The sequence below is a fragment of the Podarcis liolepis genome (assembly GCF_965112155.1).
Source record: "Podarcis liolepis genome assembly, chromosome: 8".
Lineage (NCBI taxonomy): Eukaryota > Metazoa > Chordata > Lepidosauria > Squamata > Lacertidae > Podarcis > Podarcis liolepis.
Window position 1 is genome coordinate 62,655,246 of NC_139560.1, and position 15,812 is coordinate 62,671,057.

At 51.6% G+C, this 15,812-nt stretch overlaps 1 protein-coding gene and 1 long non-coding RNA gene across 5 annotated transcripts in view; one reads left to right on the forward strand and one right to left on the reverse strand.

Annotated features, from left to right (window-relative positions):
* Positions 1-285: 285 nt before the first annotated feature.
* Positions 286-11,854, reverse strand: LOC310714439. Its single transcript, XR_014529768.1, has 2 exons — positions 9,371-11,854; positions 286-946 (listed from the first exon to the last, which is right to left on the reverse strand). It is a non-coding gene; the product is annotated as an uncharacterized lncRNA (long non-coding RNA).
* Positions 6,754-15,812, forward strand: part of TFAP2A (transcription factor AP-2 alpha) — a 29,501-nt gene continuing 20,442 nt past the window's right edge. Inside the window, exon 1 of one of the 4 annotated variants that reach the window (XM_083519459.1) lies at positions 6,754-6,908. In XM_083519459.1, coding sequence (XP_083375585.1) covers positions 6,876-6,908 — 33 coding nt within the window. In that variant the 5' untranslated portion in view covers positions 6,754-6,875. Of the gene's footprint in view, positions 6,909-12,192; positions 12,385-12,737; positions 15,298-15,812 lie in introns of those variants that run through there. The other 3 variants (XM_083519458.1, XM_083519457.1, XM_083519456.1) reach the window with 3 other exon arrangements.

Sequence of the window (15,812 nt, forward strand, 5' to 3'; positions counted from 1 at the left end):
TGAACTCCTAGCCCATTTATAAGAATACTTGTGGAACAGGGAAGTTCTTTATGGAAAGCATTATTGCCTTCCCTCTGATTTGCGAGGGTGATCATTCCGCAACAAAAGGCTAAGGAGTGGACGCTTCTATAAACTGCCTCAAATATTTCCCTATCAGCGCAATCTTGTACAACTCTACCCCGAAGAAACTCAGTGGGAGTTCAAGGGGCTTCCAGATAAATGGATATAGGATTGTATATAATGTCCTTCTAATGTCTTTTCTTATTTTGTGGGGCGAGAAGAAAATTACTCAGCAGACAATGGATTTATTGAGGGAGGGCGTCTTGCTCCACGGGCAGCCTTTGCCAATATTCAAATGCGTTTTAAGTCACAGAAGAAGCTGCGTTTTGAAGTGTGTCCTCTGGTTTCCTCGCCTCCGTCCCTCTCTCCGCACAAGTATTTATACGGTTTTTCCTCCAGGGCGGATTAAACTTTTGACAGGACGGATAAGTGGTGATTTCGCCTCCTTTGATGCCGGGATTGCTGTGTAAACAGAAGGAAAATCTCAGGCTGATAATGGCCATGCCTCCGCAGCAACTTGCGAAAGCTTACAGAACAATCCTCCCGCTCCAATTGCGCCGCAGGGGAGGGGGAAGAAACGCCCCCCCCTCTCCGCGCGCGCACTTTGAAAGGATCCACAGAAGAAATAATCTCTGGGCAGGGGGTGAGGACTCAGTGCTGGGTTAGTTGTATTTGTTGGCGGATGTAAACCAAAATACTGGGGATTAAACCAGTTTTAATCCCTTGCCCCCATTGGGCTTTAGTTTAACGGAGTTAGATCAGGCTGCCTGGAAGGTCGAAGTCCACTCCTGTCGGCTGCAGTGACTCCACTTCCGGACAACTGGTTATCTGTTTAGGATCGGGCGCAACGTTCTCTTCTGCGGGGATGGCAGTTCTTGGCCAGTTCCTAGGTAGCAAATGGGAGAGAAATAAAATTCTACGTTATAATCTCACCGGGTTTTTGGATTAAATGCACAATTCATGGGTCAAGGCTATGGGGCCATCATAGGCCGCCGCTTGGACCACTTTTCCGAAAAGGTTGTGGCCTTTTACGGTCCTGCTATGCAGGTTTCCTCTGGAAGAAGTCCCAGTAGAGTCAAAGGTACTTACTCCCAAGTAGCAGCCTAAACAACAACAACAACAGAACCATAAACCAAAGGAGGACCTAGTGAGGGTATGGTAGGCGATATAATAGTTTTTGCCAATATATTGCGGGTGACGTGGAGGACTCAGACTACATACAGTGTACTGGGGCCAGAAAACCCCCTGACACCCTTGTGTTCACGTGTAGGTTACATGAGTGGGAACCAGCGGTTTCAGAGCTGCAACCTGGGAAAACATCAATGAAATCCGAGGAGATTTAGGCAGGCACGACGACCCAGCCAGCCAACTATTTTTATGTCTTCTTGATTTCGAAGAGAGGCAGTGAATCCCCCAGCTGAAGCCAAAGAGATCTAAAACAGTTCAGTGTTGGCTGGATCGTGTCCTTTCTCCTTTCAGTTATATCTGTATAAGTATCAAGATTAGATTTTGGCTAGTCTGCACCGAGTACTGTGGAAGAAACCTACTGAACGCAGCACTTTAATTTTGCTCAATTAATTTTGCTAGGAGGCAAGCCCTCCCCTCAAGGCTTACAATCTCCAAGGTGCAAAAGTGTAGGTTCCTTTGAGGTGTCACCTTCAACCTCCTTTCCACTGCCAAAGAGGCGCGTTTATGGTTCTTTCCCAGATCCTTGCTAACTTTTCCCCGCCCCCCCCTTTTTTTTGGCCCAGGGTAGAATCCCACCTTTGAGAGCGGGAGAGAAATTAATGCAACGTCTCTACCTTGCCGGCTGTTACAGTCCGACAATCTAAACGTATCTAACCTCGCATAATGCGGATCGCGTGTTTACCGGTTCACTCTAACTGCAGCAGGTCGCCCCGAGGCGCTGGGACTGGGATGAAGTCGAATAGTTTCTGCATGGGCGCGGCTAGACTGAGAAATTCCCGGGACCCTCCATCTACGATGGTCCGCGCGATTCCCCGGGAGATTGGGGATTCAATCCACACAGTTCAAGGGTATTTTCTGCCTCGGGCCCCCATCCTAAGACTAGCTTGGAAATGATGTTCTGTTGAATTGATTTTGGCGCCGATCCAGGTGAAGTTATTGACGGCTCGGTTTCCATGGAGCACACTGCATCCAGGGCTGCAATACGCATTTACCTCCGAGTAAATCCCCTTGGATTCAGTGGGACTTCCTTCGGGATACATAGGCATAGGATTGAATCTGGCTTCAGCAGGAATAGGGAGCAAGACTAGGACCAGTATGTTGTTCTGATGACGATGACGATCACCCAAAGTCCAACATTAGCCCAGATTCGTGGTCCTCCGCGTAATTGGGGGAAGCCGCAGCGCCTAGCACTATTATTGGCTCTAAATCTATGTTAAACAATAGCTGCGCGATTCACACGGACTAGCGCCTCAGTCACATTTATTTGCTTGGGGCAGATTTGCGCTTAGCTTAGTCCACATACTTCAGGGCTGTGGGGTTTTGTTGTATTTTTGTAAATGCAACCGTGAGGTCTACCAATCGGAACAGGGTGCAAAATAGTGGCTCTGTTAACAAGTAAGTAAAGATGTGCCTCTAAGAACAGGAGGAGCTAAAGAATGTGTGATCAGTACCAGAATCAAGCTCCTAAGTCATTTGACACTAAATAAGTCAGTCAGTCCACCCCATAAACGCCCTTCCCCTAGCAAACTAATTTTGCTGCTCTTGGGATTTGGAAACCCTTGCTGATCTAAATCATCCGGAGATCTACCAGTAGATCCCAAACTACCTTTTGCTCATCCTGACGAGAAGCAAGATAAGAGGGTCATAACGTTCTAAGAATGCAGAGAAAACTTTTCTCTACTTGTCCCATATACTCCAATGCCGTCAGTTGCAGACTAATGAGATTGCAGCACACCAGAAACTTGTCCGTATGCAGGCTGCAATCCTATGCCCACTGATTTGGCAGTAAGCCTCGCTGAGCTCAAAGGGTCGCTAGATGTGGCGATATCCGCTGGTTTAGACGACTAAAAAAAGAGATGTGGGAGTGTCTATCGCGAGGTTTTCCAAACGGAATGATAACTCAGTGGAACCTCCACTAACAGTAGAAGTATATATTGCTGGGAATCAGCAAGGAAAGGTTGCCAGTTTCATGTTGCAACAGGCAGAAACTCGAAAAGTGGAATATCGGGTGAGTTTCATACATTCTTGAATCAAGTTTCCATTGCTTGCAATAGGAATTTATAATCCAAGCAATTGGTTGGTGGTTCACGAGGTACATCCCACTGCATCCCAGTAAAGGGTTTGAAGTCTCCGCTACTTTTTGGCAGATACCCAAAATACAGTAGAACACTACAGGGGTCCGAGCCGACTTGCACCCACAACCATTATTATTATTATTATTATTATTATTATTATTATTATTATTATTATTATTCCCCGCCCATCTGTCAGCCTTCCCCCGTTGAAGTTCCTAACGACTCTCACCTGTTGCTGCGCCCTCTGAACAGCCTGCCCTTCAGCGGGGTAAACCTGCTCGCGCTATTGCTGTCCATGGGGAGAAATCGGGCAGACCCGGACACTTCTTTTCCGATTAAACCGCGTCCTCTCGCCCTTCTCCAAGGCTTTAGAGCCACTTAATATAACTTTTTTTATAGGACGGACCAGGTGCAGAGGGAAAATTTGATGCCACAGAGATTCGCACACGGGACTGGATCTAATCTCGTTGATTTTTAAGGCTTACCAGTGGGCGTTGGTGGGACTGAGACTCACAAGGGATTTCGGCCGGAGACCTTTGAAATCAGCCATCCCAATGGAGAATTGACCAGGGGGGAGATCCGTGAGCTGGATTCATTCAGAGCATAGCTTGGTTCTGAGCCCTCCTGGCGCTCAAAGCACCGTGGTGAAGATGTTGCTAGTGTTTGGTGGTCATAGGTGGCTGTTTCGTTGCAAATATCTGGCTGGGCCCAGATTTCTACTTCCCAGCCCGCCCTGCCCCCTCCGCAGGGATAGAAATCTCGTAATTGCTAGTCGGAAGAACTCTTTGCCCTTCGGAAAAATAAAAGGCGCTCCCTAAAAATAAAATTTAAACATTGCTTAAATACCTGAACCCCACTTTAGGGCGCGTGCAAAACCTCCGTCCTTTGGGGAAAGGGATCGTTTCCAGGAAGCCCCTTGCGAAAAACTTGTGTAAAAACTAGGGCACCGATCCGCAACCCAACACAGCTGATGTAGGTCTGGTGACTTAAAGGGTCTCTCATTCCCTGCTTAAATTGGGGTTGTTTTGAGCAGCAGTGGCACAGTTAGGGCGCTGTGGACTCTGATTCGTGGTCCCGCGAGGAGGGGAGGGCGCGAGTTCCCTTTTTAGACAGGTGAGGTGTTTTGCTTCAAAATGTGAGAAGCCGGACCTGTTGCCTTTGGGAAGCTCTCCTGCTCCTTCTGCTGGTTTTGGTGGGGCCTGGATTTCCGTCCCAAGGTCCTGCGCCCTGAAGGCATCACTGGTGAACAGGATCCAAAGCGCGCCTTCAGTCAAATCCTACATACATGGCTAGCTCTCTCTCTAATGCCTTCCTTCCTTCCTTCCTTCCTTCCTTCCTTCCTTCCTTCCTTCCTTCCTTCCTTCCTTCCTTCCTTCCTTCCTTTCTCTTTCTTTCTTTCTTTCTTTCTCCCTCCCTCCCTCCCTCCCTCCCTCCCTCCCTCCCTGATGTCCCACTCTTGCTGAAACTCAGAAAACGGGACCATGCAACTGTTCCCCCTAATTCTGAAATTGACCAAAGTCTCTCTGTCTAGCCAGAGAGAATCACCTCGCGGCTATGCAGGTTCTTTCCCGTCCTTTTCCCCAGGTATTTAGGGAGAGGGCAGATTCTACAGACGCCACTGACCCTAAACTTTTTACGGAGCTACTCTAGAGTAAAACTTATTTCCTAGCCAAAACTTCTTTCCTAGCCGAGATCCGGTTCAGCGCGTCGAGACCAGAGCTGAAAACGAGAAAGGAGCGTGACTCTCTTTTTAGTACCGCATTTCCCTTTCCACCTACAAAGTTTCATCTTGATACAAGCACAGTTCCGCGCAGATCTCTCGTCCGATACTTGCACACAATGGCGTCACAGGAAGTGCGGCTCCCCCCCCTTTTTTATTAAACTCTCGGGAAAAGAAGGCTTTGAAAACTCCTAGACCTTGTCTTAAGATTTGTTATTTATTTATTTTGTGGGAGGAAGTTTAACATTTTGTGGAAAGTCTCTGAAAGTTGGTAAAACGAAAACTACAGTTTGCGGTGATCTGCTCTGGGCCGGCTCTGCTGCTCGCTCGCCGTAATTAGGTGAAAAATATCCTTTCATACATTTAAGCAGACCCAGCTTCTTCTGGAACAATAGTGGAAGCCCCTTGTTCACTATGGAAAAGTGAAGCCAGACGCGTTTGAAAAGACCCCCAACACTTAAAATGTTAAACCCATAAAAGATGCTGCTTTTAGTTGTCTTATACCCCATTCCTCCATTCTATTATCACTCCAATAGCTGCATTGTTTCGGTAAACAGAGTCCGTGCAGAATTTAACAACCCGATCCACAATTTGAATTAAACCCATGAACGGCGACGAATTAACAGAATCGTGCCTCTCGCTGTAGCAACTGGAACCCGCAATTCTTCCGCGTACGCAGCGCTGTTTTTACTGCCTCCCGCGCCCCAGGCTTAGTTTTCCAAAAAGTCTTAACTGTCTTGCTAACGGATACCGAACACATTTTAAAACAATCCCCGCTTTATTGAACGTGAGAGATCCGGTGCATATCATCTCTGCTGCTGCTCTGGCCCTCAACTCGTCCTACAGCCCCGGCTATTTTGCGCCAAAGCCGATCGAGTTCCAATCCGGACTCGACGGGCGCTTCTGCGCAAGTGGGTCGTCTTGGCAAAGGGCCGTTGAAAGGATGCCGCGCAGACAGAGACGCGCGGCCCGCTATCAGAACCAGGGGAAGGGGAATCCTCGCCAGTCATGTCTCAAAGCCGGGGAAAAGAAGGGGGGGTCTGGAGAGCAATTGCCCTCCGTTGGAAGGGGGGGGGGTTGCTTGTCCCAGCAGACAGCCTCTCTCTAGCGAAGTCTTTATTTTCCCCGAGCAACAGGAGACCTAAAGCACCCAAATCTGCAACTGAACCCCTGTGGCAGCTGCTTTTCCGAAACAAAACTCCTCGTCTCTCCTTATTTCGGTCGTTGCCCCCTCCCTCCCCCCCCCAGCTCAAAATCAGGTTGCCCAGCAGCGCCGGCTCCACGCTCCGGATCTCTGGGGCCAGCGGGAGTTAGTTGCCGGTCTCCATCTCTCTCGCTCTCCTATTTCTTCGCCCACCCACCAAACTACACCCGATTTCACTCCCCTGGCTTTTCTCCACACTGCAGTAAAGTCAAACAATAGAAGAAGAGTGGGGGCGAGGGGAGAAAGGCGACGAGAGGGGAAAGAGGAATCCCAGCAGCTCCTCTGACTCCCTGATGTTTTGATCCCCTCCAGGAGGAGATCAGGACAGCTCCCCGGAGGTGGGAAGTCAAGAAACTCCGCTCCAGAGAGCTGCTGTTTGCTATAAATCCATCACCCGCGGAGACAGGTTGCGAGCTCTGGAAGGGAGCTGGTCGAATGCATTCCTGCGCCAGTGCGCAGGCGCGGGCAGGCAGCACCCTGCCTTTTTTTTTTTTTTTTTTTTTGACCAGGTGAGCTCCTCAGGCAGGTAAAAGAAGGCTTTGCCTAAAGAGATCGCAGGAGAGGCAGGCGGGCAGATCACTCCTTCCATGACCGGCAGGGACCTTGTGATAGGCAGCCCGGAGCCAGAATGTCACTCCTTGCGAAAATGGGAGACTGGCAGGTAACGCGATTTCTCTTCTCTTCTCTCCACCCCCGCCCGCCTTTGCTTTTCTTCCTCGTTTTGTCTGGGGATAAGGATAGGGAAAACTAGGAGGCTCGGATCCAGACCCAACAGACGAAGAGCGACTTGGGGTTCCTCTCTCGGGGCATTTTGGGGAGGACAAGCCACCTCATAAGGACAATTCACAGCGCGTAAAATTGTTTGCGTAAAGGAGACCTTTGATGGCTGCTCAACAGGTGGGGGAAGAGAGCCCACGGAGCAGCAAACGGCGCCACGGGCTTCCTCGTCCACGACAATCGCCCCCACCAACATTTCGAAAGAAACTTGCCGCCTGATCGCTGTTGATGTTAAACCACCACTGATCTGGCAAACCGGTGGTGGAGTTCTCCTGTAAACTGGTTCTCTTTATGTTGGTCGCCGAAAACTGGTTTGTGTGAAAGGTTTTTTTAAAAAGGTTTTAATAGACCCAGCCTAAGTTTTGCAGGAGTTCTAGCTCTTTAAAGTGCTCCAATTCTGAGCATTTTCAAAGGCAAACCTGCTCCGCGCTAGACTAGGCCTCGCAGGCTTTTACTGGGTGAAAGGTAGGGGCCTTCTTTTCCAAAGGGAAGCAGGGTTGGGAAACTCTCCCTCTCCGCGTCGAACTTCCATGCTCAACCTGTGGCCGAACTTGCGCCGCTTCCTTGTGGCTCGCGCCTTTTTTCCGATTTCAGGCCCCGCAAACAGCGAAAAGTGAACTCGGTGCGCTATTGAAACCGGTGGCTTTTCCTCGTCGAGTAAACGATCCGAGGAAGTTAAAATTCAGCTCTTGCCTTCAGTTTCTTTTATTCCGAATGGTTTTTTAGTACCCCAATTATCCCTTGAGAGCGATCGTAAACAGGGGACCCCATTGACTTCCTGGAAAGATTTACCAGAAGCTAAACTCTCTCCAACTGAAAATCTCCAGGGACTTAAGAGTGCTTAACTTTGGCTGAGTCATGGAGAGCAATCCTAAATCTTTAAGGCATTTGCTGGGGGGGGGGGGGAGGACACACACCTGACATTTGTTTGAATGGAGCATAACTTACCTATAAGAAACCTGATCCTAAGCACACTTCCGTGGAAAATGTGTCCAAATGAGGCTGGATAAAAGTTAAGGTTTTTTGTTTTGTCTTCCTATTTTGTCCCTATTTAACAGAATGGCATTGGCTTAAGTACAGCTATGCAGATATTGATCGGGTCGCAAATACTGTATTTATAGTATTCTGAGCCTAACCCCCTCGGACTGAATCTTCTCCCCCCCCCCCACCGCGAGGCGGGTAGCCACCCAAGTAGATCTTATTCCGGACTAGTCCCAGTTTCATCTTAATCATGCTTTCCCCATAGCGCTGTACAAACAGTACAAACAGTATGGGGATTGTCACAAAAGGTGTGGGCTTTGCAGCACCCCCTCCCCCACTAATTCTAAGGAAGGAAGCGCCACTAATTTCAGCTCAAGCGGACAGAAGACCCTAAGCGATTGATTAGGACCCCGCGTTTTCTTTACATTCCCAGGGCCGGCCATTCTTTCCACTTACTCCCAAGTAGTCGCCTCGCTTTCGACCTGTGGCTCTGAAGTCAACTGGGACTCATCCAGTCGCTATCAGGCGGGCAACAGAAGGAAGGCGCTGCGAGGGAGAGGGAGGAGAAGGCGACGCGGCGCCTTGAGGCTCTTCGCTCGCTAATCTTTATAGATACGCGCGTGTGAGTGAGCGCGCGAGTGTGTGTGTTTAGGTCGGTTTTCTGCAGCCACATGGGGAACTACTACCACTAGCTTCGGTTCCTGCGAGGGCTTGAAGCCCTGTCGGGGCAATGCAATTCCCCGAGTCTTGCAAAAGCTGCACGCCTCCAGCTCTCTGTTGGGTTTCGCAACCGCCGAAGTCTTCGGCGGGAGGGAGCACCCAAAGCTTTGCGAAGTTCCCACACGGCTGTGCCGCCAAGGAGGCCGGTTGGACTGATTCCCTCTCTCTCCGGCAGCGGAAGAGAGGAGAGGAGCGGAGAAAGAGAGAGAGAGATCCACCCCCTTCCCGTGCGTCCGTGCAACCGGCAGTAGTATTGAGGTGTGTGTGTGTGTGTGTGTGTGTGTGTGTGTGTGTGTTGGGGGGAATCTTCCACTCCCGTTAGAGCCTGGGAGCCCAGTGGCGCAATCGCCGCTGGAAGGCGCAGGGTCGCGCGCGCGTGCACATTGATCTGCCACCGAGCGCCCTGGCGTCAAGACAATGTGCGTTTTAGACGGACCCTGGACTCCTGTGTATCAGAGGGGTGAGAGGAAGGGAGACCGCGCCTTAGTCGGAGTGGCCTCTCTCTCGCCACCTCCCCACAGCTCCCTTGGAAGTGGACCATCAACGGACAGTGCACCGACTCTTTTATTCCTAGGAAGAGCCCAGAGGTGGCGAGGGAGCCAGCCAGGCGCGGTGGTCCTGCAGAATCCGATAAAGGGGGCTCACCGTTTTGTGGCCGTCCAGAATCTCTGGGGAAACTCGCCGTTTCTTGGGTCGTCCAGAATCTCTGGTGCCGTGGCGTTGACTTGTAGATTTTTTCCCCCTCTCTCAAAAAAAAGAAAAGAAAATCCCTTACTATCCCGAGCTACAAGCTGCTTAAGCCGGAACAAACCTGAGTCGATGCCAAATTCTAAATTCTCCAGTGGACCTTAATCCAATTTCATCCGGTTTAACTGGTTTAGGTTCTCCTTTTGGGGGAACTTCAGAGTCTCCCAGACAGGCGAATTGCAGCGCGTTTCCCGTGCAAAGGATGCCTCTGCCTCCTTGGACCTGTAGATCTCGCTGTGGTTCAACAATAGGAGCGCATCGCGGAAGGTTGGTTCTATTCAGGAGGCTGGTCTCGAATTGCAGCTCTAGGTGGCCTCTTTATCCAGACACGTACAGACCCCAATGAGAGTGTACGCATGCCGGTATCTGAATCCGCCAAATGCGACGATTCGCTTATAAAAGGGCCGGCAGCACACCTGCCTTGACACCTGGTGTCTTTTGGTCCTGACCTGCAAAGCTGGGAAAGTAGGAAAGATGTTGCTTCTTTGTCTCAGGAAGCAGGGTTTCTAGTAAAAGACAGAGGAGGACCCCAACCTGAGCGATCCGAAATGAATCCGGATTAAAAATCAAAAACAGTGTCAGCCATGGCAAAAAAAACAACAACCCCAGTCCGAAGGGATCTATTATGAAACAGTGTGTTTGAGCTATACAAAGCAAATATAAGAAAGGAATCAGGTGTGCACTGGGGGAGCTGGAGAGGAAGGGGGCGCAGCCGTTCCCATTAGAGCTCAAGGTTGCAGTCCTCACTATATTTAGGGGCAAGTTCACATATGCACCTACCTGTCTGTCCCTGGTGTCAGTGCTGATCAAAACAGCAATGCCGGGACCCTGGTCGAACCAGTCAGGATGCTCTGCAACCTGCTGTTTAAACCTGAATGCTGCGGGGACAGAGTGCTATTGAGAGAAAAACACTCTGCACATGCTTATGAGGCACTTTCCTTTCTAGTATGACTTCACATGTTCCAGCATTCGCCCTCGGGTTCCGAAAAGAGAGAGCAGGCAGAAGCCTTCGCATTAAAAGAGGGTGAGGGTAACGGGAACTGAAGCTGCATCTCGCAGCTCCCAGTTTAAGCTCAGGTGGCATTGACTCCGGTGGTACTACTGCGTTTCCCTCACATCCTCCATCCGACCAGTCTTCCGGAGGTAAATCTTATTGCCTGTCTGTACTCGTCTGAATGCGGTCTGCTTAGGATCACAGAGCAAAATAGCCTGTGGGCTAAGCGTTTATGCCTTTCTTCGAGTGGCTGAGAGAAAGGTTTGCATGGGGTTCAAACAGGTAGAGTAGGAGACCACTCCCCACCCCACCCCACCCCCAACTTCCTACACTGTCCACTGTCTCTGTCCTCTGATCGGTTCCTAATACTGTACTTCAGTGGTGCCCTTACAGGGCAGGATTGGGGGGGGGTGGCAGAAGAATTCAGGACTCCACTCAGCAGAACGAGTTGAAGGCCCCCCAAATGCGTCAGGGCACATCTTGAAGTAACGATATCCCACCCACCCACCAAGTCCATTAACTCCGGAATCTACAATTCCCCGAACTGCACCGCCGCCTTTCTCGGCCACAGCTCTCCTCGATTTCTGCCGAACTTATTCCGAAATAATTGCGCTCAGGATCCCACGTTTGGACAATACTGGCGCAGCCTAGGATTATTTGCACGAATGTATCTTTCAGCCCAAGCGTCGCTTGTCCTTAGACGCAAAGAAAACCACACAAAAACATAATAGACTCTCGGTTGTCCCCACGGCGGGGCGGGGAGGGGGAGAGATGTTAAAAACTCCAGGAAGTGGGCGTTGTAGTTTTCGTCCCCTAAAAGGAGCTGCTGGTTCAAATCTGGTCCTTACGACGTAGGGGGGAGAATAGGCCTCAGTTTGGTGAAACAAAACCCAAATCAGAAAAGGAAGGATGGAGTGCTTTGCTGGGAACTCCTCAACGCAGTAGTGTCCTTAAGTCAAAGAACTGCAACCCTATGGAAAGGAATCCTATCGACCTCGGTGGGATAGGACTCACTTCTGGGTAAACACGAACAGGACAGGGCTGCGGGGGTAAAACCTTATCACAATCGGGAGTAAACTAGCGCCACGCCACGCACACTTCTAAACGAGCATAGGATCGGGTTGCACGTTGAGATCCGTTCGCGCCCATGGGAATGTTCCTTTTGACAGCTTTGCAAGTAAAACTCCATCTAGTTTAAAGTTTAAAAGTTATTTAAAGAGGGGGGAGAAAGGGAGAAGCAGAGAGCAATTAGATAGCAAAAGTAAGAACAGAAGGATGTGAGAACGAAAAAGTAAATGGACTCAACGTAGAAGATCGCAAGAATAGTGACTTTAAAAACACACATACGCCCCTCCATCACAATAAACCCCTCCCCTCCTGTCTCACCTCCCTCCCTCTCGCCTGCCAAGAGTCCTGCTGTGTTTAAAAGTAGCTTAGCCCAATCCACCCCAAACGCGACGGTGGCGGGCGTTTTCTTGGCTACCTGAGTCCATTCGCGCGCAGGTTGCTGCGCAGCGGAGCAATTGGCCTATTGTTGCTATGCTAATGAGGCGATTAGGCTGTTGGTGAAAAGACTCGCTTGGAAAGAAAAAAGGGAAAAGTTTCGACCATTAGAGGGAGATCTCCGAGCGGGCACGGGAGATCTCCTCCTCCTGCTGCTCTTCCTCCTCCTCCTCCTCCTCCTCCTCCTGCTCAAGCACTCCAGCGGGCGCGCTCTGCATGCCAGAGGAGAGCGCAAGGCAGGCAGGCAGGGCAAAAGAGCCTCTTCTCTCTCTTTCTCCTTCTTTCTCTCTCTCTCCCTCCCTTTTTCTCTTTCTGACTCTGTCTGTATCTGTCTGTCTCTCTCGTTCTCTCGCCGCGCCAATCCATGAAAATGCTTTGGAAACTGACGGATAATATCAAATATGAGGAATGTGAGGTAAGCGCTTTCCCGCAGCTGGGGCACACATCAGAGAGGATCTCCCGGTCCCCCGCCCCCCAATCCGTCCAGCCTTCCCCACCCCCGCTCCACCTAACAAACAAACAGAAAACCCAGCTGTTTGGGGGAAGCACCTTGCAGCAGCTAGCGATGCCGTTGGAAGACCAACTTCTGCACTAGGCGACCGAGCAGACTTCGCAGCTGGAGAGAGGGCGCCTGTGGTGGGTTTATACCTGGGTGCCAGGTGGAGGAGGCTACGCGTTGAGGAAGGAAGGGGGTGCTTAGGCAGGGTGGGGGTGGGGGAATCGACCTCCTCGGCCCAAGGAGACCAGAAGGAGATAGGAAGCGGGTGGAGTGGGAGGAGGAAGCCCAGGCAGATCTTTCTGCACCAGTGCTGAAACAGTTATTGAGGAGAGGAGGGGGAGAAGATGGAATGGATGAGTAAAACGAATGAATGAGGACGAGCGAGACGACCCTTCTGAGTCAGCAGAAGGAGCCCCAAGATGTCCTATAGAGGTCTGCCCCCGACAGAGGTCTTTTTGAGCCACAAGTTCTGTTGAGGCGCACTGAGCGACTTTTCCCTCTGGTTTGGACCGTTGTCACTTCCGCGTCAGATCTTGCTGGCTGCTCTTCTCCTCGCTCTCCTCAGCCAGTTGGTGAGGGTTTTAACGACTTGCTGGGCTTTTAAGAGCACGCCTTTCGAACTCCAAAAGCCTCCTCGAAGGCTATTGGGAGATGCTCCTCGCACAGGTAGTGTGGAGGAGAGACAGAAGCAGATCAGGGGCGCCTTCTGCGCGCGGTGGCAGAGAAGATGCTTACTCGTTCCATCGCTTTACAAGACTCTTGATATTTATTAGAGGTATATAAAATGTAACTAGAGATGATGTTGGAGGTCGATGAAGGAGACGGAGAGGTGCATATATGTGATGTCTGATGTTGATTATTATTTTTAAAAAGCCAGAGAGATAGGTGCATAGACAGGCACAGATGGATAGGTTGAACCGCTAGGGTGACCTCAAGGATGCTTTTCAAATAAACGCATCTCAGAGTGGTTGTGTACAACAAGAGCTGTACTGTTGAAGACTTTAAAATATTTGTTTTCCTGGTGGGATTTGGTGCGTCAAAACTCTGTTTTGCAAGTCTTTCTTTTCTATCTCAATCCAACGGTTTGGTGAGCAACACATTATTTCTCTCTGCGCGCACACACACAAATACACGCACACTTCCTTAATTCTGTGCACAGAATAGAATCTGACAAGCGCCAGCCTGGAAGATTAATTAAGAAAACAAATGTGGGTTGGTGCTGAGATTTATGGCTCCTTTGGAGAGGCGAGCCTGTCTACAAATGTCAGAAACTGAGAGTAGGCGGCATGCAGATCTCATTCTCACTTTCTCTAAAGAATGGGAAAGGATGTGTGGTTCTCTCCCTCTTTTTCACCCTCCCTCCGGGGGAAAAAAGCCGTTTTGGGGCGAAAGCCGTTCGCTTCTCAGTGTCGAAGCGAAGTGCACGTGCGGTTGTGGATTTGCTTGGAAATGGCTTGTGTTGCTTCACATGGAGCTGATAAACAAACCAATCCAGCGGCGAGGCTTCCAGAGCAGGCGAGGGCGGTGTGTTTGGAGAGCTGTGAGTGCTTAGGCGCGATTTTCTTCTGTTAAGAGAAGGTATAGCTACGGTTAGGGCGGCGGCACAACGCTTGAAGCTGACTAGCAGCTCTTGAAATGGACTAGCAACGCAATCCTAGACGTGCATGGGAGTTACATGGGGTTTGCTCCCAGGTCAGTCGGTGCAGAATTGCAGCTTATGGCTGCAGTGACACCCGCCCACTTACGCAGAAGTAAGTCCCATTGATTCTAGTGGGATTCACTTCAGGTAAACATACATAAGGTACTGAGTGCTCCAGAGTTCGGAGGAGATGGGCTTGGTTTCAATTTTATTTCTAAAGTCTGTCTGTGTGCGGCAGCAGCTTCTGGAACGCGGTAGTGCTCTTGAGCTGGACTGAACTTGCTTCGGCGTTTGCTTAATGCGCTTGGCTTCGGATGGCGCCCCAAATCGCCCATGCAGCAATTTGGAGACATAAGCAATCGTAAGAGAGGGTGTTTCGGCGGCGAAGCTACAGTTCTCCTGCTTTTCTCTATACGGAAATAGAAAGTCGGGAGGTAACAGGCTTACAAAAGCTGAAGGTGCATGCTTCTCTCCCTGCCCCCCCCCCTCCTTATCCTTCTCCACTCGGCGAGGTGCGCTCTCTGGGAGTTTTGCAGGGACTTGCTCGGTCGGCGGCAGAGCGCCTGTTGTTATTATAAGTCGGCAGCAGCAGCAGGAAAAGTGAAGCATGCCTGTCACCTCCCAGGATTCACTGGCTGCGAGTTGCCCAGCCAGTTGAGCGGGTTGGGCCGAGCCTGGGAGCCCCAGCTTGTCCGGGCCAGCCAAGCGCCAGTCGCCTCCCTTTTTCTTTCCCTCCCCTCCCCCCCGACAGTCTTCACCACCCCTTTTCCACGATCCTCAGCCCCAAAGGGGAAAAAAAGGGCTCCGCGGGGTTCCCGAGAGTAGCTCCGCCGCCCCGATTCCCGTCCCCTCCGCCGCCACAACCTCTGGGAGAACGGAGCGCCGCAAGGGCGGCGGAGATTCCACGCGCGGAGCAGGGAGGGCCCTTCCCCTCCAGCCCGGGGCTCCGGCGAGGCCCTGTTGCTGCCGCCGCCGCCTCGGGCCCTCGAGCCATGGACGTGACGCAGCAGGACGCCGCCGGAGCCGAGCCGCCAGGCCCAGGAGAGCCGGGGCAGCTGAAAGGAGGCGGCGGCGCCGAGGCGGGCTCCTCCGAGAGCGGCTCCTCGCGGAGCAAGAGGGCGGCTGGAGACGCGCAGCTCTTGGCGCTGCCCTTCGACGGCGCGGCCTTCGCCCAGCCTCCGCCGCCCGAGGTGCGCCCTTCTTCGCTTCCCTGCTGCCCCAGGACCTTGCCTGGGCCTCCCTCGCTCCTTCCACGATTGCCCCACCGGGCCCAGGTCTCCTCTTTGCCTGCCTCCTCGCTGCGTTCCTCGTCGGGCCGTCTCTTCCCTCTCGCTTCTTCCTCGTTCACTGCCTTCCTGCCTTCCCCTCTCAGTCTCTTTCTCTCCTCCGCCCCCCGAGGTTCCCCTGCTGCCCCCTCCCCAAGTTCATCCCAAGCCCCGGAATCCACCCGGGACCTTTTCCCCGGCCTGCCGCTTCTTTCTTTCCCTTTCCCACGCGCGCTGCCCGCTCCCCTCCCTCTCTACTTACCCCTCTGCCCTTTTCTCTCCTATCCACTCGCCTTTCTTCTTTCTCTCTCCCCCCCCGCCTGCCTGCTCCCACCCTCTTGCTTCTGCCTGGCTCTCTCTCTCACACACACTTCTTCATGCCCTACAACCTTTTAAAATGTTGCCCCTTTCCTGTGATTCGTCAGACGCAGCGGCGGCGG